Source organism: Nerophis ophidion, linkage group LG05 (genome assembly GCF_033978795.1).
Source record: "Nerophis ophidion isolate RoL-2023_Sa linkage group LG05, RoL_Noph_v1.0, whole genome shotgun sequence".
Taxonomy (NCBI): Eukaryota; Metazoa; Chordata; class Actinopteri; order Syngnathiformes; family Syngnathidae; genus Nerophis; species Nerophis ophidion.
Genome location: NC_084615.1, coordinates 40,299,278 through 40,322,961, shown reverse-complemented (window position 1 = coordinate 40,322,961; position 23,684 = coordinate 40,299,278). Strand labels below are relative to the sequence as shown.

The window sequence follows — 23,684 nt, the reverse complement described above, 5'->3', positions numbered from 1 at the left end:
CATGCGCTTATTATTTTGGGAAGCGAGTTTGACGCATACTATATGCCCTGCGGCATTTCAAGGAAATATGGTAATTTTGACAAAATAGAACGGAAAATGACACAATATGTTACTGCATATGTCCACAGACTAAATTAGGAGCCTTTGTTTGTTTGTTTACTCCTAAAAGACAAGTGGTCTAGTATGTTCACTATTTTATCTAAGGATAAACATATGTTTAATCTACCCTAAGATTTCTTTTGTTCAAATAAAGCCAATAATGCAATTTTTTTGTGGTCCCCTTTCTTTAAAAAGGACCAAAAAGTATCGAAATCATTTTGGTACCAACCTATCGGTACTGGGACAACACCAGTATATACACAATACAATTCAATGGTTATTTTTTTATTCCCCCAAACACATCTTTGTAACATAAAAATTGAAGTGACAAATTGCATTATGCCTTTTCTGGGAATGACTTTCTTCGGGCTTCCTGGCTGTTTATTGGTTGTTGACTGCGCCACCCGCTGTACGTTGGAGGAATATCTGTCGTCAACTGAAAATCTTTATGTGGATTCCTATGGAGGAATTTTGGGTTGCTGGAAGAACAGAGGATGGTGGAGTGCTCCGCGAAACAAGAGGCGGCAGGGGAGGCAGGAAACATTTGGACAGTGATGTTGGACAAGGGAGGAAGAGGAGGAGGATTCTTGTCTCTCTCTCACTCTCTCTCCCTCTCTCTCTCGCGCTCTCTCTCTTTCTCTCCCTCGCTCTCTCTCTCAATCAGCGCGTCTCCTCCAGCACAGCCAAGAGTTGCCGTTCAGAGCTCGGATGCCAAAACGCACAAGAGGAGCTGTGCCAAAGGGTCATTTGTTGTTTTTTTAGCGCACACATGAGGAGGAAGGTGCCTGCAGGGATCCTAAAATTAACATTTAATTGACGTCAATTAGGGGAAAAGCCACGACGAGACATCCCTACGGAAGACACATCGCGGGATTTTGCAGTTTTTTGTTATTGTTGTTGTTGCATGGTGGCTCCCTCCACCGTCCAGGTGTCGTCCTCCCCACGCAGGAGGACAGCGTCCACTTCGCCGTGAGCAATTTTACAAACTTCTGCACCGCCGGGGGAAGAATAGTGTCAAAATAGCACTTTGATAAAAAGGGAGTAAAAAAGAAGGTCCTCTTGAGACCGAGAGCGGACCGACACCACGGTCCAAGCCGACTCCAAGTGCCGTTCACCGGGCGATGCCAGAGTAAATGCCGGGGCGATGTCCCGCCGCAAGCAGGTGAACCCGCAGCACTTGACGTTGAGCCACAGGGAGACGGTGCCAGGTGAGCCAGAACCGTCTTCTCTTTGCCGAACTCTTCCCAACATTTGCTCTTTGCTGGCCGCCTTGAAAGCGTCCACTTGCTTTCTTTTCATTTGACGTAGCGCGCTGGCGAATTCAAAAAGTCGCCTTTGTCGGACGGGATTTGGCAAGGCAAGCTTTAAAAAAACAACAACGTATTTTTTCCCTAAAACACAAGCAATTTAATTGAAAATTCACTGCAAACGTGTATTTAATATATAATATGGATCAAATAATCTTTGAAGTCTTCCAAGTCTTTGAAGTCTTTGATTATTGTTTTTATTTGTATGCAGGTGTGTGTGTGTGTGATAATTTATAATCATTACGTGTAACATTGTAACATGAATTAAATGTGGACAAGTTAGTTTCTTTTTCTCCCCTTTTTAACATACACACTTATTGTGCACCAAAGTTTAAAAAATACAATCAATCAATCATAAGATCCCTTAATTAATCGATAACGACTTTTCTCAAGCTTGTTGAGGAATTGTCAGGATTTTTGTGTTTTTTTAAAGGGTTTAGGAATATAGATGATGGTGTAAAAGATGAAAAGTGTCCTAATCCAATTCCAAATCAATTATATCAAATTTAACCTTCAAGTCCCAGTGCTGCTGCTGCTCCTGCTTTGACTAAATCCAATTTAATAGAAGCCTAATCACACTAATTCATTGCACAAATTCATGATGTAATCTGTGGCCAGTGTGTTACAAATTATTGATTCTCATCACTTTTGTGTTGCGTGTGTGTGTGTCACATAGTGTAACAGATGAAGCCATTCTAGTGTTTTTTTGTTGTTGTTGTTTTTAATTTACTAACTGATATGCACATCTTATTGCACACCTCCTGTCAGTTGATTGGCGATAGAAAATACATTTTAAGCTTTGGGGGTTAAGAAAAAAAAAATCCCTGTTACAGTTTCACCTCAGGGTGTGCGTGTGTGTGACATTTACCTGCATGCATTATACCAAAAAGTTTGCATATTTTCATGTGTCTTCAGGGCACTTGGGGGAACAAATTTGGTGTAACAGTTAAATATTTTCCTCCCCCGCTCGCAGCCATGGGTCACTTTGTCTGACGTATTTGGTCGCTTTGCATACACTAAATCTTCTTTTCCCCCTCTTTTGACAAGCACCTGCTGTGAGCTGGCTAACATTGTTGAACCTGAACCTCATATCAGGGAAATTTCTTTGAACCGGACTCTAGGACATCAAGTTTTGTTGTCATTCTGGCTCGGAGAGGCGAGCGAGGGCAGGATGCTGGGCCGAGCAAAGGGCCTCAATCTGGTCCTACCAGTTCTTTGACACTACACGCACACACAGACACACACGCGCTGCTAGTTGAACCTGAGCCATGACAATGACCTGAAGAACACAAGTTCAACCAGCAGTGTGAAACAGGGCAGTAACGATGGTTGTTGATGTCGATGATAGCTCGGGTCACACCGGACACTTAAAAAATAAGTCAAATCATTAGTCAAGCTTTGTGTGTGTTTGTGTGTGTGGGAGAGAAAGAGAACAAGACAGCTAGCTCCATTACAGATACACACATCTTGCATGTCCCTAATTTTGACATTAATATTCAAGCCGTTATTCACCAATAAATATTCCATAAATTCAAAAAAAAAATCAATTAATTACGATTGCAGCAGATGATTAAAAAAAAACCCTTGACTTACAATTTGTTAAATTGGTAAAATAGTTTTGAGTTTAAACATGATGCAAACATGTCAACACAAGTAAAGAGGAGTAATTATTGGATCCGCACTTTTATCCAGCGCTGCACAAAATTATACAAGGGTTCGTACCACTGTAGGCCCATTCTCTGCCCTCTTTACAATAGAATAGAACTTAAATAAGGTAAATAGTATTTAAAAAACTATATATACACACACACTAACAAACAGCCCAGTTGAGGTACTCTCAGCAAGTTTTGGCTTATGCTACACCTCCTTTACAAAGTTTTGTGTAAATCGGTTAAAGTAGTTATTGAGTGATGCTCCTCACTAAATAGACAAAAAAACAAAAAAAACACGTTCCCCCCCAAAAAAGTAGGCAATTCCATCCATCCATCCATTTTCACGGGGGGTGCTAGAGCCTATTCCTGGGTCTGCAATGTTTTCTGGATATGCACCATATGGAATATGCCCCATCCCTTAACAAAGTTTTGTGTAGATTTGTTGAGTGGTTAATAAATCTGTAACTAGCAAGCATGATAAAAAAAAAATGTTAACTTGAACTACCTTCATCCTAATTTGCACCAAAAAGTAAAAAGTCTCACTCCTATACAAAGTTTTGTGACAAACGGTTATATAGTGTTTGCGTAATGCTAATACATACATGCTAAAATGTAAACAAATAAATAAATAAATAAAATAATTACGGTCAATTTTACATCCTCTTAACTGTACTCCGCCCATCTTTGCACATTTTTGTGGAATACTGTTGAAACACATTTTGGACATGTATTTTTAGTTTTTTGTTTTCAGGGTTTGATGAGATTGTTGTCTGCGCTTCTAATTTTGACGCCGTTGTTTAAAGCTAAAATGGCTACAAAAAAGCTGTACTTCCCTTTTTTGTATGACGGCTGATTGACGATGCTTACCTAGATGTTGAACTTGAATTTGTGATGGAAAGACAACCTCCCCGGAGGCATTGGCAATGGAAAGTTAAAAAGTGCGTTTGTGTTTAGACTGGGTCAACACACACACACACACACAAAACGGACATAAAAACCGTCAAGGTGCCTCACTTTGGACTTGAGCTTGTCACCCTGGGCTGTTTCCTTAAGGTGGAAGCTTCCGGACCTGGATCACACCTCAGGCTGGGGATAGAGGGGGGAGAACACATGATTAGATTAAGTCAACACATCAGCAGCAGTCCCCGCCTCGTGGATGTGTTACATACTGTAGTGTCATTTTTAGCAATAATGAGGCAGTTTAAAAGGCGATAGCACGTCAAGTCTCAGCTGTCAGCAGGTGTCTGCTTACATGTGAACTCGGCGCAGGTGGCCGGCATACATCAAGCCATTGTCAGCCGCCACCGGAGTCACCGATGCACCCTGCGGCCTTCGCAGGGCACCTAGAACCAGAATGGCAGCATATTTCTGGACAGACGCACAAACGTCTTGGAAGTCTTCTCCTGGCTGGACCGGTAGACTCGACAGAGGTTTGCTGGAGTGACACCAAGGGCATCTTGCAGAAATGCTAATTACATAGCGGCTTGCATTTCCTGAAAATTAAAACAAATGCCACAAACAAAGTGAACCATGCACTTTTTAATCAAGGGTGTGTATTAATTAGCATAAATAAGCAGGCAAATAATGAATACATGGTCATAAAGTGCAGAGAGCTTAAACATTACCATCACTTGTTTTAAATTATCACCACATGACAGCCAAATGTTGACATTTTCATGTCAGATATTCATAATTTCCCCAATGTGGGATGAAAAATGTCTATCCCATCCTATGATATATTATATATTCTAATATAAGAAAATATTTGATTATTTAAAGGACAGTAATTCATAGTTCCTGAAGGTGGCGCCCCTCCAACAACAAGTAAATAAATAATCACATTTTTACAGTCCAATGAATGGCACATTTGTCCCAAAAAACAAGATCACAAATTTTGTCATTTTTGGATACAAATTCATTTATAATCCTTAAAACCACACCCAAAACTATCTAACTTTTTAGTAATGCAAAGATAATCAATCATCTCTTTTTTTTCTCTCTCTCTGTTTATTTTAGAATAGATAGATAGTACTTTATTGATTCCTTCAGGAGAGTTCCTTCAGGAAAATTTTAATTCCAGCAGCAGTGTACAGAGTTGAGATCAATTTAAAGAAAAAAGTAAAAAGTAAATAATGGGGGTTTAAAAGGAAACAAAATAGAGAAATATTACAAAAAGAATAAAAACAATGGGAATAACAATATAACAGTAAAATAAGAATATAACAAGACCAAGTAGGCAATAGTGTAAAGAATAGAATAGAATAATAGAATAGTGTAAAGCAACAACATGCTTTTAATTCTACAGCAGTTTATTAACAGCTTACACCTTTAAATATTGTTACGGTACACATAAAAACTAAATTCATATCATAGTTTCATTTTATGATAATGACGACTTTGAATTTTTCCCCGCCTTGGGTTACACTGATATAGACATGTATCTCGCAATGTATCAGTTATCACACAGTGGTAATATCACAGGTCATGAAATAAAATACACTTAAATACAATTAATAAAATATAGTGGCGATATCATGCAGTCACATTTTGTAAATTAGTATAAGGGTGTTTTGATGTAGAATTTTTGTATTCGGTGTAGTTCCTCGGCATGTAGCGTTGAGTCACACTTGCAACCTTTCGGCTTGAGTGGCGGCGAGCGTCAGTGTGCATCTGTAGCTTCCTGGATGCGCCTGTGCACGCCGTATTTAAAAAAAAAAAATTATTTGCACCATATGGCTGTCGAACACACGCACAGACACACACACACACACACACACACGTGCAACCACACACACAGTAAGCAGACAACGGCGGCAAGCTGGCAGGCGTTGATTGGCGAACGCCTCCTGATTGGCTAAAAGGCATTTCACTTTGTTCCCTCATTTTGCTTCAATATTTCACTATCATCAGCCGAGCGCATCTGATGAATTTTATAGGCATTTTAAAAAGCTTGCCCTCGCTATCTTATTACAGAAAATAAAGTTTGTTAAATTGCGATGCCTATCTTTAAACGTCACGCCTAATGGCTTACAAGTCAGCCGAGTCCCAGTGAGGACCACGGGCACATGTTCTGACGATGTAAGATTTATGGCGAGCTCGCTGTGGATCAACGACACTTGCTTACTCGGCCGACCAAGCTGGGCCACCATGGAGGCTTCTAAGCGAGGCCGCTTGTAGTCTGAATTTTTGATTCCTACCATTTGCAATGTCGCCGCTGTCGTTTGCGCGCGACGACGACAATCACCGCCCCCTCAACACACACACACACACACACACACACACACACACACACACGCACACACACACACACTCCTCACCCACGCACTCAAACCCCTTCTTGGGGGCGTACATGTACGTGTGAGTTTTTGTTTATTTTACACAGGAAGACAAAGGGGGGGCACTTTTCAACACATGCTGAGAGAAAACCTTCGCCATCAATGCATTTGAAAAAAAAAACATATTTAAACTTACACAAGGTGTATGAATAATAATTACTTTTGTGGGGTTGAAGCACTTCAGTGCAGTACTTAGGTGCTACCAGCAGAGGCGCTGTTGATTCAGCCTAAACTGAAGACGTTACATATAGCATAAAAAAGATATCCATTACACATTGTTTTCTGCCATTAAAAAAAAATAGTACATGAACATTTTCTTTGGAAAAAAAGTACAATTAATGGAATAATAGGTTAATTCTACCCCTAGTTTTCAGCACTTTCCCAACATGTCAGACCCTGCTAGGAATTTCTGTGTTCTGCCCGTTAGGCAGCGTTTACGAGCGCAGATCAGCACGGATGCAATCATTAGGGATTTAAGAGATTTAAATATGCTATTAAAGTGCATGTATATGCTCCCTCCATCTCTACCTCCCCCCAAAAGAAATTCCCCCGCGGCCTGTTTTGTTAATGTGAGCAGCACAAGCAGAATCTTAAGTGTTAAAAAGGTGCACAAAGTCAAATAATTACTTTTAAAACAAGAAAGACCTTTTGATGGAAGAGAATGAAAATATAGACGCACAGGCTCTATCTGCTCTTCACATTGTGTGAGCAGAAGAGTGGCGCTGCCTGTGGCAGATAGGGGGCGCTCAAGGCAGCCTGACTCCCTTTCAGTCTTCCTGCTGGCTAGACTCTATGCTTTTGTGTGTGTGTGTGTGTGTGTGTGTGTGTGTGTGTGTGTGTGTGTGTGTGTGTGTGTGTGTGTGCGTGTGTGTGTGCACGTGCGCATGGTGAGAGTATGTGAGAGGGCTGAGCAGCTTGAGTTTCACGGCCGACCGTGTGTTTGACAGGCTCTCACGCCGCCGCTTCTATAGAAGTTTCCATTTTTACACTTTAGCGTGTCCACACACACTCAGACACACACACAGCCCCGTCCCCCCCCTTTGCAAACATTCCATGCTCGGTTGCTTCTTGCACGCGTGCTTTCTCACACAGGTGAGAGGGGTGCGGCCCGCCAGAGATGTCCAACTGATATTGTGGCGGCGTAGTGATGGTGCCGACGCCTGCTAATTTACTGCCTTGTGTCCTCGGGCTTTTATGTGTGTGTGTGTGTGTGTGTGTGTGTGTGTGTGTGTGCGTGCGTGCGTGCGTGTGTGTGAGTGCGTGTGTGTGTGCCTGCTCTATTTGTCTATAGTTGCACATAGGACAACAAGTCAAGTTTGAAGGCCCAGGTGAATTAATGGCGCACACATAAAGGCTGGTGTCCCGTTGGGCACCATCTTGCCACCTGTCTTGTCATCACCCGCGCAAACAGGAACAGGCCATGTTGTTAGCAGATAGATTTCTTGCTCCTAATATGCGTCAAAATTATGCAACATGGCCGCCGCTGCAAATGTACGCATGTGAAGGCTTGCGGAACGGCGCTTGATGAATTATGGTCACAAGCTGTGATCCGCAGGTAAATATGTGTTTGTGTTCCTTCTCTCCGCCGCCTAAGATGATGAGATGGAAATGATCTTGGCGCGCGGCCAGCCAGCCTTCGCCGCTTACAGCCGAGATGTTTGGCACAGAGCGCTTCGTCGCTCCCGGGGCAAAAAGCGAGTGGACTGGAACACGCATGTAGGCCAAGGCGCGGGTGGAGGCGAAGGTGGGTGGGGTTTTTAAAATTTTATTTAAAAAAAATAATAATGAGAGAGAGTTACTAGTTGAGGTGTTTCAGTTTGATGACCGATTTAGATCGATATCATTCAATAACCAGAAATCAATTTTGTCGGACAATATAAGCAAAGATTCTTAAAGTGCATTTAATTTTAAAATATATCTGAGTGAATTGAACGAAAACATTTCCTTCAGTCAAATGAACATCAGGTTGACATAGTACTCTAGATGTCATTTTAGCAATTAGCAACAATAATAATAATACACAAGTTATAAGAGTACAAGTTGAACCTGCTACTCTTTAACTAAGAAAAAAAGTAGTGTACCTACATTGAAAACTAGGACATAACACTTTCACGGGTTCACTTTACAAGAGATCATGTGACGTTTTAGAGCAAGAAGATAATATAGGGACTATTTTTTTTAACATGCGAGCTGCTAAAAAATTTAGTAACATCGATTAGTTACATCATCAACCAATTCTTACTTCATCCACTGTAGGCTGCAGAAGCCGGATGGTAGAAATGAAAACACATTTATTAACCTTTATGGCACGAGTAATAGTAGCAAGAAATATGCATTTAGAAGCTTTAAATTTGGGGTCTGGCAGAGGAAGTGTGCGACAGGAAGTTTAGAAGCCTAGACGAGCGATAAGGGAGTTTAGGATCTGTGCACTGATAACACACACACAGTTGTTATCTAGCCTTAGCAATTATTAGGGGTGTCATGTTTGGAGAGAAAGCAGGGTAGAGCGAGAGAGAGAGAGAGAGAGAGAGAGAGAGAAAGAGAGACAGAGCGCCACGGGGAAGGAGACGCCATGCCTCTCTCGACCAGACATCAGCTCGTCTCCCTGGGCCCACCCCCTTGACACACACCCCTCCTCAGTACCCATCCATCCAACCCACCTGGAGTCTGCGGAGGTTCCGGTTTGCTTGCAGGCTTTTAGAAGAGGACACTCTTTCACCGTGGTGGCACTGGAAAAGAAAGACAAAAAAAAAAGAGGTTGTCCATGAGGGATTTGTGTTAAGCTGAGGGACGACACCATAGGGGAGGTGTGTGTGTGCGCGCGTAATGGTTATTAATGACCGTGTCAGATGTGTGAAGAATGAGATTTATTCTCTTAACAGGACCCCAGGTTTTACCTCTATAGATTTAATGTCTGCTGAGATTACGCTCTTTAACTCACCTGTTTGCACACACATACATTACCCATTGTGCCGCACCACACGCATACGCATGTACACACACACACACGCACACACACGCACACACACACACACACACACACACACACACACACACACACACACACACACACACACACACACACACATAATCAGGATGGATGCGGCCTTGGGTAGGCGCTTCGTTGTGTGCGGCATGTCAGCTCAGTGCAAAGCGAAGGCCGCAACCGGAAACCCAGCATGCACTGAGAGATGAATGGCTTCCTGGCACACACACACACACACACACACACACACACACACACACACACACACACACACACACACACACACACACACACACACACACACACACACACACACAAACATACACACACACCAAGAGAGTCTTTTAGGGTCCCGCCCACGCCGATCTTTGCCGGATAAGCCGAGCAGGTGTTTGTGTTAGTGCCGTAGCCGCTCATCTTGGTTGTTTTATTCCATGAAATTGACACACTTGTGAGGGGGCCGCTCATGTCGTGTGGTGGGGAGAGGTTCCTCTTATCAGGTAATCTCATCACCACAAACCTTCTTTTCTTCCCTCCCCCTCGCCCGCCCGCCTGCTTCACGCCGTCGTCTCTTCCAAAGTGCGCCGTCTTAAATAATAACCACCACCTCCTCCTGTCTCCTTTTCCCACAGCCGAGGCCAATGATTCGGCGACGAGATCTCCGTCTCCCGCGCCTGCCACCCTCAGCCCACGGAGGGCGGGGCCCGAGGAGCACGACCTGCTGACATGCGGCCAGTGCCAGGCCAATTTCCCGCTGGGCGACATCCTGGTCTTCATCGAGCACAAGCGGCGGCTGTGCCGTGGCCCCACCCAGGGGGGACCGGGCAACTTCTCCAAGCATGGGGAGGCCGGGGGCGCCGCCAGCATCTCCATCTCCCCTAGGGTACGCTCCCTGGAGCTAGGGAGGGGGCCTCTCCCTGTGGAGGTGGGCATCCAGGTGACCCCAGGGAGGGACGATGACCCCGAGAGGAGGATGACTCCGGCCAAGGGGATTTGTCCCAAACAGGAAAAAGGAGGTATGGGGACACTTTAGAGCCTAATGCAACACACACACATGCACGCACACACAAATGGTCAAAAGTCGCTTAACCAAGCAGTTTTTTCTGAAGGGGACCAGTTAAAATGTCCTCACAAAAAAAAAAGAAACACGTCGTGTTTCAACTGTCTGAGACACATAGCTCCTTGTAAAATAATGTTTTTTATTTTGACTGAGGCCTTCAAGAGGGATTAATGGAACCACACATTTCATTAGACACACCAGCACGTGTGTGTGTTGTGTCAGACACCACCCACACATACTTTACTGGGGCTAAAGTAGCTCATCCTCCCATATTTCTTGAGTGAGCTTGCCAAAATGTCCCCACAAAGTGTGAGATGTCACACTGATAGTCCTGGAAAGTGCGAGGTTCAAAGGCAGATGGGGGACGACGTCGCATAGTACCCGAATGTGTGCAATATATTAGAAATAAAACGCGTAAGGAAGGTGATTAAAATATTGTGCTCAGTGATGATAAAAAGGATTAATAATCTGGGGGAGAAAAGGGGGGGGGTATGGAAGAGTTTCTATCAAAATAAATAAAACACCATCATCATAGCTGAATATTTTTATTGAGGGACAAGCTTTATTCTCCAAGAGTGACATCAGCAAAATATTTAGTATCTAAAAATATTTTGATGGAGAAAAATTACTCTTTTTTTTTTTTTTTTCTCAATCAACATTTCCAAACGCGGCATTCTTGTCCCCCAACTTTGAATAAGAATTATCATTATTGATACAAATTAATAAGACAAACGTCAATGATTGTTGCACGCATTTTAATTAGGTCAGTCATTATTTCCTTCTGAGAACCAGCGACCTCTGCAGTGGACATTGCACATAAATGTATATCTCTGGCAAAACAAATTGGCCAAAAATGTAGTCCACAGCAGTGGACATTTGCATTTTGGGATTTTTTTTTCTCTACCAAAAATATGTTACTCTGAAAAAAGAAAACCAAATATAAATTGCGGTTTGTATAACAGGGCTTTTTTGTTTTCAAAATGTGTAACTCCGACAAATGCTGAGGATGCTGGTTCCCAAGAGGGTATGCAATTCAATGTAATTTAAAGCAGGCACTTTATAGTTCCAGCAAAAGGAAAATATAAGGAGAATGAAAACTGCATGTCAAACATCTTAGAGGTCTCGGAAGGTTAAAAAGAACAAAATATTGTTCAAACAGTCATCCTCTTTCACAATTTTTTTTTCCTGCAATCATTTTTAATTTCACATATAATTTGTCACACATGCATTCACCTCACTATAAGCGTTGCGATGTGAGATGTATTTTTCACATGCATACCTCAGCTTCTTTGAGAGACAGCGAGCAGATTTCTACATGTCGTCGCCACACATGTGCACAATTTGTGTGCGTGACCAGCGCCTGCCACAAAAAAATTCTGTTGTCTTTCTTTTCTTTGTTATTTGTCTTTTTTTTTTTCAAGCGTAAAAAAGGGAGCTCGTAAACAACATCCATCAGTTCCATGTTGATTGTCACTTCTACTGTGGCAAAAATCACTCCAGCAGTTGAAATAGACGACATCACACTTTGTGTTCTTAAATTTATTCAACAAAAACGAGCATTTAAAAAAAAAAAATAAAAAAAAAAAAAAAACAACAACCAAAAAACAAAGTGCAAATTGCAGTCGCACACCACTGCAAACTACAAGCGCAATAATAATAAACCCATTGTTAAAGTATACCTCCCTCAGTGTCATCAAATACCGTACTCAATACTTTTTGCATTGAGTCTCATTTGATTGTGTGCTTACTGAAGTTATATATATATATATATATATATATATATATATATATATATATATATATATATATATATATATATATATATATACATATATATATATATATATATATATATATCCATCCATTTTCTACCGCTTGTCCCTTTTGGGGTAGCGGGGGGTCGCTAGCGCCTATCTAAGCTGCGTTCGGGCGGTAGGCGGGGTACACCCTGAACAAGTCGCCACCTCATCGCAGGGCCAACACAAACAGACATATACAGTATATATATATATATATATATATATATATATATACATACACAGTATATACTATATACATATATATATATATACATACGTGTATAGATACATATATACACATACATGAATATACATACATACATTTTTAGATATACATAAATATATAGTATATATGTAAGGATGGATGTACAGTATGCATATCATATATACTGTACACACATCATCCATCCATTTTCTACACACATATATACACAAACATATATGCATACATATCTACACACATACATATACACATTTATACAAACATTTACATATATATATATGTATATATATAGATACATATTCATACATATATATATATATATATTTACATACATACATAAATAAATATATATATATATATAAATACACAAATATACATACACATATAAATATATATACACATACATACATACATACATAAATATATATATATATATAAATACACTTATATACATACACATATATATATATACATATATATATATATATATATATATATATATATATATATATATATATATATATATATATACATACACATATATACATATATATATGCAGAGGATGCTGATTCTAAAGAGAATTGTTATACTTCTGAAAATATCTGACCTATTTCACTCTCAATTGGAGCAGTTTTAGGTTTTAAAGGATGTTTAATTTTTTGTGCAGTTTTCTTTCAATATACCTTAATTTATTTTTAAATAAATTATAAATACCCATTAAGGCTTTGAAAGCATGGGAAGTAAATCAAGGGGAAAAAGATATGATTTGTTTTACAGTTTTTCCAATTTTTATTAGAAAATGCGGCAATGTGCAGACTACAATATTCTCAAGACAACAAGCGATTATTGTTGTTTGTTAAAGTATGATAATTATCTTACAATAGAATAATTACAGTGAAATAGTTGTATTACATACAGAAGTGAATCATAAAAGTGCCAAGCTAGTGTTAAATCAGCTGTCCCTCTCGGGGTCACGGGGGTGGCTGGAGCCATCTGCATTCGGGCGGAAGGCGGAGTACACCCCGGACAAGTGGCCACCTCATCACAGGGCATTGTCAGCTCGTTTCATTGTTGAATTTGCTTAAAGAGAAAGTTGGATTGTTGGCAAAATATGAGACTATAATAATGCATAATCTAAATGACAATTAAGACGTACAGTTACATGAGATTACAATCATTGTTGTGTTGGCCTTGGCGGAGGTCTGCGCTCTACTGACATTCTATTGAAGTGCTAGTGCCCCATGTCACACACTTAGGACCCCAAAAAGTGAAAAAATGTGCCACACAGCTGAGCAGCTGTGCACGGAGAACATGTGATAACCCTTCGCCGTCTTTTCTTTTTTCTTCACCTGCTTTTACAACATCCTGTCTGGCCTCTTTGTCTGCAAACACAAGGCGCAAAGCTCGCACACGCTCAGCCCATCCTGCGGGCCTGCTGGTGCATGCTAGTGACGCTATGCTAATACTTGTGTGCGCACGCGTGCGTGTGTATGTGCGTGTGTATGTGTTTGTGTGTGAAGAGTGACACGAGTCATGGGGAAAGCAAAAGGATGTCAACAGAGGACTGTTAGCAAGTTAAGATGACCCTGACCCAGTTTTGAACCCTTCCCGGGATGGCCACCGGGGCCCCCCTCTGAATACTTTGAGGCGTGTATACGCGGGCGCCGTCACATCATGACATCCCCGTGCGTGCGCACACAGACACACACACACACACACACACACACACACACACACACACACATACATACGGCGTAAAGAGATCAGGCGGTAAATATTTCATAAGACGACTCGGTGACAGTGACATCCGCAAACATCTCTTTTCCCGCCTTTTTGTCCACTTCTCGTCTCCGGGCTGTCACTTTTTTCAAGGGGTTTAGGGAACAGGGGAGGTGTAGGGCGGGGGGCGACCCACTTGCATCGTAGGGCCCGCCCAAGTGTTGGGATATTGACGTCGCCTTGGAAATCACAGTCACTGTTGCGATATTACGATACTTGGCCCATAGTATAATTAGCTTAGCAAGAACACAATAATCAGTGTTTCTCATGTATTCAATTTACCTGTGGCGAGCCGCCATGAGTAGTAGTACTTAGTACCAAAGAGAATATAGTTGGTTTAAAATGATTCCTACGCGTATATATACTTTTCATGTACTTTTATCTCTAATTTAAAATACTGTTTACATATCTGCCAAACTAAATCCCAACATTCAGGAAGGACACAAAGATATATGTAAATAATTCAGGGGTGTACAAAGGACAGCCTGTGTAACATTGTAGTAATAAAATACAGCAAAACGGTACAACAAGAAAAAAATGTTGATACTAATAACAGATTTACCTTTAAATATATGTATAAATTTTTTTTTAAATACATGCATCATCGCCAATTATTATAATTATTATTGACACCAACCCTGCCCCACTACAAATAGATTGCCAATCTGTTGGAAACACTGACGATTATGTGAAAATTTATGTATTTGCGGGGAAAACAAAAACTACACATCATGATATAGTTAACTGGGTAATATTTATAGGTTTTTAGGCGACAAAAAAAACAAAAAGGACGCAACAACCTTAGCTTAAGCCTGACATTCCGTGCGTTGCATGGTGGGGCCCCTCAGTACATCACTGACTTGCTATACCCCACAGCCTCCGGTCTTCAGGCCAGGGTCTTCTAAAGATACCAAAAACTTTTTTTAAAACCCATGGAGACCTGGCATTCCAGGCTGTAGCTCCCAGACTCTGGAACAACTTGCACCAGTGATCATGACTGTGTTGAAACTTTTAAGAAACATTTGAAGACTTTTCTTTTTAGTAAAGCTTTTAGTTAATGCACCCACCGCCAAAGACATGCACCTGGGTATAGGTTGATTGGCAACACTAAATGGTCCCTAGTGTGTGAATGTGAGTGTGAATGTTGTCTGTCTATCTGTGTTGGCCCTGTGATGAGGTGGCGACTTGTCCAGGGTGTACACCGCCTTCCGCCCGATTGTAGCTGATATAGGCACGAGCGCCCCCCTGCAACCCCAAAGGGAATAAGCGGTAGACAATGGATAGATGGCACCTTTTAACTATCATTTTTATACACTTTGTATCCTTTTATTGATGTCTGCCCTGTTGTTTTAAATTGAATTGTTTTTTTAATTCTACAATGTCTTGTACAGCACTTTGTAATTTTATCTGTAACAAGCGCTTTGTAAATACCAATTTACTTACTTACTTATTTAAACGAGCTAGCGAAGGCTTGCTTTTCAGTTATCAACGTGTTGCATGGGTAACCTTTGGAAGAGTTAACGTTTTTTTTTTGATTGATTGAAACTTTTAATAGTAGATTGCACAGTTCAGTACATATTCCTTACAATTGACCACTAATTGGTAACACCCGAATAAGTTTTTCAACTTAATTAAGTCGGGGTCCACGTTAATCAATTCATGGTAAACGTACCCTTCATAAAGAAACCGTAAAATTAAGGCGCGATTCTCTAACTGATGTTTTTAGCAGCTGAGGAAAGGTGAAACATCACATAGACATCAAACCTCAAGATATCGTCACATTATTGTGTTGCTTACAAAATGGGACGGCGTGGCGCAGTGGAAATGTGGCCGCGCGCAACCCGAGGGTAACTGGTTCAATCCCCACCTAGTACCAACCTCGTCACGTCTGTTGTGTCCTGAGCAAGACACTTCATCCTTGCTCCTGATGGGTGCTGGTTAGCGCCTTGCATGGCAGCTCCCTCCATCAGTGTGTGAATGTGTGTGTGAATGGGTAAATGTGGAAGTAGTGTCAAAGCGCTTTGAGTACCTTAAAGGTAGAAAAACTCTATACAAGTACAACCCATTTATCATATATTTAATTAGAAGAATGAGGAGCAGGTATCTCTACATTTTGTTGTTATATCCCCTGACCGCCCAAAAAGAATTTTCCTCGTTTTTCAGATAAAAAAATAAATGTTGCCTTTTATTTGCTAGTAGAGGGAATGTTTAACATGTTTATTGTTCTTCGGTCAATGGTCAACAAAGCAAACAAACAGTTGTACATTCATAGATTGAAAATAAAAAGTTGCACATTCATAGATTGAAAAAAAAAAAATGTTGTAGACCGAAAGGGTTTAGGCTGAAGTTAAACACTTATTGCACCTAACCCTATAAACAATTTCAAGTACAAAATAAACTTTTGAAAATTATAAAATGTCCTTTGCACAACTTATTATAAATACACATTATAAACAACGTTATAAACAACATGAACGTAGTTCAATTTTATACACAGTACAGGCATGTGAAATATCCCTGTGTACATATTAAACCTTTGCACTAATTATATATACAATATATACAAACTATTGTACTTCTATTATTATTTATATCTCATGTTTAGTTTTTAATTAACATTAATCATAGGATTAACTACAATGTTGATTCAAGAGTGATATATTTTTTCAAGACATTGGTCTTAAAGTGTTTTTTAAATGTGTGAATGGAACTGGAACATTTTAATGTTAAATGTAAAATGTGAGTGACTAAACAAAGCATTACGTCAATTACTCAAAGCAGGCAAATGTTAAAAATATGATGTTGTCATTGTTTACATACGCAGTGTTGACAGTACGTTCGATCGTATCAGAAAAGTCAAATTCGTTAGTCAGTGCACACCTTGGAAACATGATTGTACTAATATATGCTGTTGATCAATCAAAGTTTTAACCTTTAATCACAAGTGTGCATTGATACCGTGAACTGATATTAATATTATGTGATGTGTTCAAGTCAATTGAAAACTAAATGTACCAATGACCTTTAATGTCCAATGTGGACTGGTGGACTATTTTGGATCTGAAGGTGCCCCTTCTCTTCCTCTATCCCCCTCTGCCCACTTTCTTTTTTTTGTTTTTGCCCCACAACCCAATGCTCCTTTAATCACCTGGCTTGCTCTCATTTGCATATTAAATAGGCTTTAATCATGAAAAGCAATCAGGCTTTTGCATATTCATACCTTCCCCTGTGCGCCTGCTTCCTTGTCTCGCTCCAGTGCCAAGCAGCCCGCAATCAGTAGGCAGGCGGCGTCGTGGCGGTCCATACACACACACACATGCGCGCGCACGCACGCACTGTGCCACTTCCAAATAACTTCACATGCTACTTACGTATTATCTCTATGAGAGAGGGAGAGGGGTGAGATAAAAAAAAAAAGATGGCGAGACTGATCCCTGATTTGAGCGGCGAATATTTGTACAGAGGCTCAAGGAAAACCCATTTGCATAATGACTTTGTAGTTTTGCATTAATCACATTTGCATATGAAAATGCGTTAATTACTCCTGATGATTTTTTTTCTCCCCCACACATACACGCACGTACACACACACACACACCGTCCCTAAAACTTGCTTAATTTTGATGTCCAAGCTCTGGGGTTGTGATTAGGGGCCAACACAGTGCCACTTGCGTTGGTGTGTGTGCGTGTGTGTGTGTGTGTGTTGGGGCTTGAGTGTTTTGAACGCGTGCCAGCGCATCCATCTTATGTCTGCTGTGAGGCATGTGTGTCTATTTTCATTTGCTGTGTGTGTGTGTGTGTGTGTGTGTGTGCGTGCGTGCGCGTGCGTATGTGTGTGTGTGTGTGTGTGTGTGTGTGTGTGTGTGTCAGTGGGGAATGCAGACTACGCGCCTTCCATTTTAAACACTTTTTTCCAAAGTAACATGAAGTTGTTTATGATTCCAACCTCCCTCTAATGCCTTTTTTGTAGCTACAAATATGGAGAAGTGCGTGTGTTTGCGTGTGTGTGTGTCCCCCATGCTGTCAAGTGGCAGATTAAATAGAAAAACATGTTCAATCAGAATGCATGCATTACATATTGGTGCAAGCATGTTTTGGATGTTTTGACCTCCTTGAGGACATCACATGTGCACGCCTGCTGGAGACGTAAACACAAATAAGACAGCACAACTTTGGACCATCACATGTAAACATGGATTCCTCAGCCATCGACCATGTGATTTTTGGGGTTTCAGTCAGCAACACCCGCAATTTGTGAGAACTACGCAGGACTACATGGAATGTCAGTGACGCAACAAATGTTTATGAACAGCGATAATGTGCTACAATACTGAATTGTAGCGTTCAATGAAAAAAAAAAGTTTTGGTACAAACGTCAGTAAAACATTTGTTAGTTTTCAATGTTACACAGTTTTAACATTACAAATAAATACTAATTTAATTTTAATTTGTAAACACACCAAAATTATGGCATGACATTTAAAATAACAAATATTTGCCATGTTGGAAAAAGCTATATTATTTTGACTATGAATTTTTAGATTTAGAAAAATTCAATAAGAAAAAAGTACAAAAAAACATTTTAAAATGAAAAAAAAAATCATGATGTAACAAGAAAAAATTTGACTTCAAGCATAATTTAACAAAATAAAGTTGGAAATGTAAGAGAATAATGACCCAAGGAGTACGATTTGGAGAAAAACAAGTCATTATTTTAGTGAAATACAACTGTAACATTATGTTGAAAAAAATCAGAATTTTACAAGAAAAAAGACATAATTTTATGTGAATTGCGAGAAACAAATATTTTTACCAGAATAAAACAATTGGTCAAATATAGCATTTAAACTTTTTATTCTCGTAATATGATATGACATAATATAACAATTATAGTCATAACTTATTTTGATATTTTTCCGTAAGCATAATTTCAGTGGGTAGAAAAAGTGACCTGAAAGTTTTTTATTTATTTATTTATTTATTTATTTTTTTTATACAAATGCATGTTAACATACGGTTACTACTATGCGAGCATGCTAAATTATGTCAAGGGTGTACGCTGCCTTCCGCAGCTGGGAGAGGCTCAAGCTCCCCGCAACCTGAGAGGGACAAGCGGTAGAAAATAGATGAAACGCGACATTCAAAAAGCTGAGAAATAGTTTAGATTAGCACCTTAAAAGTAGCTGAAGTGGCAAACGAGCAACAAAGGAGGCAAAGTTGTGATAGGCGACACAAAGTTTGCAGTCTGCTCATCGCCTTCGTATGGGCCCCTCGACTCAGTCGGGACCACCCTGGGGGAAGGTCTACTTTTTCTGTGTGTTTTGCATCCACGGGGATCATCTAGGTCTACATGTGCACACCTGACCTACACATTCATATAGCGGAATAGAAATGTACATGAATGCAGAGTGGGAACATGCACGCTCAAATACATTGACAAAAGCGATATGCACTTACACACACGCAAACACACACTCCCACAAAAATGCACACACACACACACACACACACACACACACACACACACACACACACACACACACACACACACACACACACACACACACACACACACACACACACACACACACACCCTAAAGAATCCCACATGAAGGCATCAAACGCTCCAAAGGCAGCTTTATGGCACTCATATGGCAGCACATTTGATATTTTCCTACCACAGCGGGGGAATAAAACTCGCCACTAATTTGGAGAGCGAGCGCCACCACTAACTTGCAGCATGTGCCGCCATGCCGCGTCCTCCAGATGTGTGCACTCTTTGCTCCTTAACACTGCTTTAGGAGCCATTGGAGAAGATCGCGGCCCTCGTTCCGTCCCCGTCCTGCAAGCCGTCCCCCCCACTTTTACCCGCGCACGACGGCTGCGTTTAACACAAACACGACGTCACCGCAGCCCGCCAGAAGCTTCCTGGTGTGCGTTTGTGTTTATGTTGCCTGCATAAATACAGTGGAAGATCGAACAATGTGGAATTCAATACACATTTTCAGGAAATGCCTCGAAAGCTGCTCAAAATTTTGTAGTGATGTCAACATAGCACACTAGGGATAACTTTTGCCTATTCTGCTTTCATGCTATCAGCGCTTAACCTATTTTTTCCACTTGTACAGCAGGGCCTCTGGGCTTTTGTAAAATATTAATTTGATATTTTAATAAAAACAAGATACCATGAATGTTAATGTAAAATTAATATAGTTAAAACCTGAAAGCTTAACAATATGGTTGATTGAATCAAATTCTAAATGTCATAAGACTACACCGCCTATCAAAAATACAAAATGTTTTTTCAATCTTTGAACACTTCATTCAACTCAGATGTCATAATGTCATCAAATCTCACCTTTAGGCATTCACACAGCACCAGCATTTCGGAACAAGGACCGATGCTAGACGAAAGGTGAAAAATATAATCAATCTATTTGTGGTAGCTAAGGATACAGTTATGTACAAGTTTCATGTTTGCATCCGATTTCTCATAACTGTGGTGTGTTCAAGGACCCTCAATTAAAGTAACAAAAAGAGGCGTGTTTTTAAAGACAGGGGGAGACTTAACTCCCAGGAGATGCCCCAATAATTATAAAAATGATGTCTTATTATCATTTGTAATATCCACTGATGATAATATTAGGTGTATCAGCTAATACTGTACACTGTTAATATAAAGGAACATTTGACAGATTTATAATTTTCTTTAGGTGAATAATGACAAGTTATGTCCATCCATCCATTTTCTACCGCTTGTCCCTTTGTGGAGTCACGGGGGCTCGCTGAAGCCTATCTCAACTGCATGCGGGCGAAAGGTAGGGTACACCCTGGACAAGTCGCCACCTTATCGTAGGGCAAGTTATGTGATTATTTAAATTCATATTCTGGCTACTTCTTATTGAATTTGTTGGCTTTTTTTTGTAAAAACAGCTAACCTTTTTTTTTTTAACAAAAACATTATTCAGCGGGTTTGTCTAGATATGGTAATCCCATTTTTTTTAAAGTCAAAAACTTAGTTAATGTTATTACATGCGTTAAAAAAAATGGTTTCAACTTTTTTTAGTGCATCGAAACATATCAAGTGTGCGTGTATGGGTCGGCGACATTGGGTTTAGGGTGGAATGGCAGGCCTAGAATTTGGTGCTTTCCCCTGCTTACAGTTATTGTGAAAAACCTACTTTAAAAATTACAGTTTAAAAGTTTGAGGAAGGCCACAGCTTGACCCTAGACCAGATTATCCGTACCCCTCTCAAATCTATTGACAAGCTATTAGATTTAACTGTATACACCTGGCAAAATAAATCGTTGTATGCGTGATCTTGCGGCGTCCCCACGTTTGTGACCACATTACTGTTAGCCCTCAGGGACTTTTGCGGAAGCTCGAATCAGACCTGCGGCTATTGTGTGGTGTAATGGGCTACCTCACCAGCGCCATTAGCGTTTTGTGAAAAAGCCAGAAAAGACGTCGCTTGTTAGCTAGTCGGCGCGGGCATCGTCCGCTTAGCGCCGCCCTTGTCCTCTTATCTCATTAGCGTCCCGCTCTGCGAGGAGAGACGGCGTTTACGGCCCTATTTGGCACTTTAGTGGCTGCCTCAGCAGCAGCAGCAGCAGCAGTAGAGATGCTGAGAGCTTTACATGCTACACTTACACCCCCCCTACCCCCGTCACTGCATCCACTTACTTGTCTTCTCCAATTACTGAGACGCAAACAAAACAAAGATGGCTGGAAACGAAACACACGATTTAGTTTGGTCGGTGGCAGTGTGTAAACAACACTCAAATTCATAAAAGCAACCTATTAAAAGGCTTCTGGCTAATTTTACATAAGCAGATCAATAATCTTCCAGTTTATTAGGTCTAATAGAGCTCAAGCTAAACCTACAACCCATCTCCTTTATGTGTCTGACAATAAGATTCATTGTTTCAGGAGAAGAAAAAAAGTGGCTGCTCAAATTTGTAAATAATGCTGAATCCTGTATCCAGATCTGCACCAAAAATAAACATTTGTACCACCCTTCTACAAAGTTTTGTGTAAAATTGGTTAAGTCGTTTTTGTTACGATCCACTACATGGATCGTTTGTTGTTTGCTTTTGTGTATGTTTTGATCACGTTTTGGACTCTGCCGATCCCAGTATTTGAGCACTTCCTTGTTTGTATTCGTCACCATAGCGACTTCATTTATTCCACCTGCACTGACAGTAATCAAAAACACCTGTTTTTGATTACCGTTTCTGTATTTATACCTGCCTCCTCCCCTTTGTCCCTGAGTTCTTCTGTTGCTTTTTGCAAACACTCACGTTCGATGATCTGGTCCGTTTTTGGCTGCAAAGTTCCGTCTTAGCTTCTGGGCGCTCGACGCGTGCCCTTTTTGGACTTTACCTCAGTGCTAGTGTTAGCATAGCTCCCCGTGCATTGCACGTGCTTTCTTTTGTCTTTGCATCAGTGTTCTTCTATCATTTTATATTAAATCTAGCTCTTACCTGCTCACTTGCTTGTCTGGTCCCATGCATCTTGAGTTACCACCTCCGTGCATCTCAATGTGCTCCGAACGTGACAGATTTTGTATAAATTTAATAACATATATAATGTGACAAAACAACTTAACTTCTTTTGTTGCTTCGTTGCCATAGTGACTAATCGGAAGGCGGTCCCTGCTGAGAAAACTGCTCACTAATTGCCTTTTATTCTGAAATCACCCAAAAATATTCATTTTTGTAGCTGTTTGGGCTATCTTAATTGCAGAAATTCATGTCGAAATCTAAAAATGTTTTTAAGAAACTTTGATTTGGCAAAGAGTGTGTTTTTATCTTATTTTTGTACGTATTAATTTGAGTAAAAACAAAAATGTGTAACCATGAAGATGCTACAACAGGAGGGTCGAAATCCAAACATTTCCTGCGAAAATATACGTCAGCTTTATTTTATAGCATTATATTAGTAGTATGTTTAGTCTTAAAACTAACTTTTTCAAATTACATCATGCATTTACGCCCTTCAGCACGGTAGCCCAGGGGTAAGTGCATGTGCCTCACAATTCGAAGGTCCTGAGTAGTCCTGTGTTCAATCCCGGGCTCGGGATCTTTCTGTATGTAGTTTGCATGTTCTCCCCGTGACAGCGTGGGTTCCCTCCGGGTACTCCGGCTTCCTCCCACCTCCCACCTCCCAAAACATGCACCTTGGGATAGTTTGATTGGCAACACTAATTGGCCCTAGTGTGTGAATGTGAGTGTGAATTTTGTCCGTATTGTATGTGCGACCCCGAGAGGGACAAGTGGTAAAAAATGGATGGATGTTTATATATATACAGTTTATTTATTTATGATTGAGGGAAACCCTCATGAAACAGTCCTGTAGAGATTAAATACTCTTGTGATTTTTTCCCACACATACATACATATATATATATATATATATATATATTCACATACAATGGTTTATA

At 40.5% G+C, this 23,684-nt stretch overlaps 1 protein-coding gene across 2 annotated transcripts in view; it reads left to right on the top strand.

Annotated features, from left to right (window-relative positions):
* The first annotated feature begins 666 nt into the window (after positions 1–666).
* Positions 667–23,684, top strand: part of bcl11bb (BCL11 transcription factor B b) — a 48,615-nt gene continuing 25,597 nt past the window's right edge. Inside the window, exons 1-2 of one of the 2 annotated variants that reach the window (XM_061900916.1) lie at positions 667–1,307; positions 10,012–10,395. In XM_061900916.1, the coding sequence (XP_061756900.1) occupies positions 1,244–1,307; positions 10,012–10,395 (448 nt within the window). In that variant the 5' untranslated portion in view covers positions 667–1,243. Of the gene's footprint in view, positions 1,308–9,734; positions 9,880–10,011; positions 10,396–23,684 lie in introns of those variants that run through there. The other variant, XM_061900917.1, reaches the window with a different exon arrangement.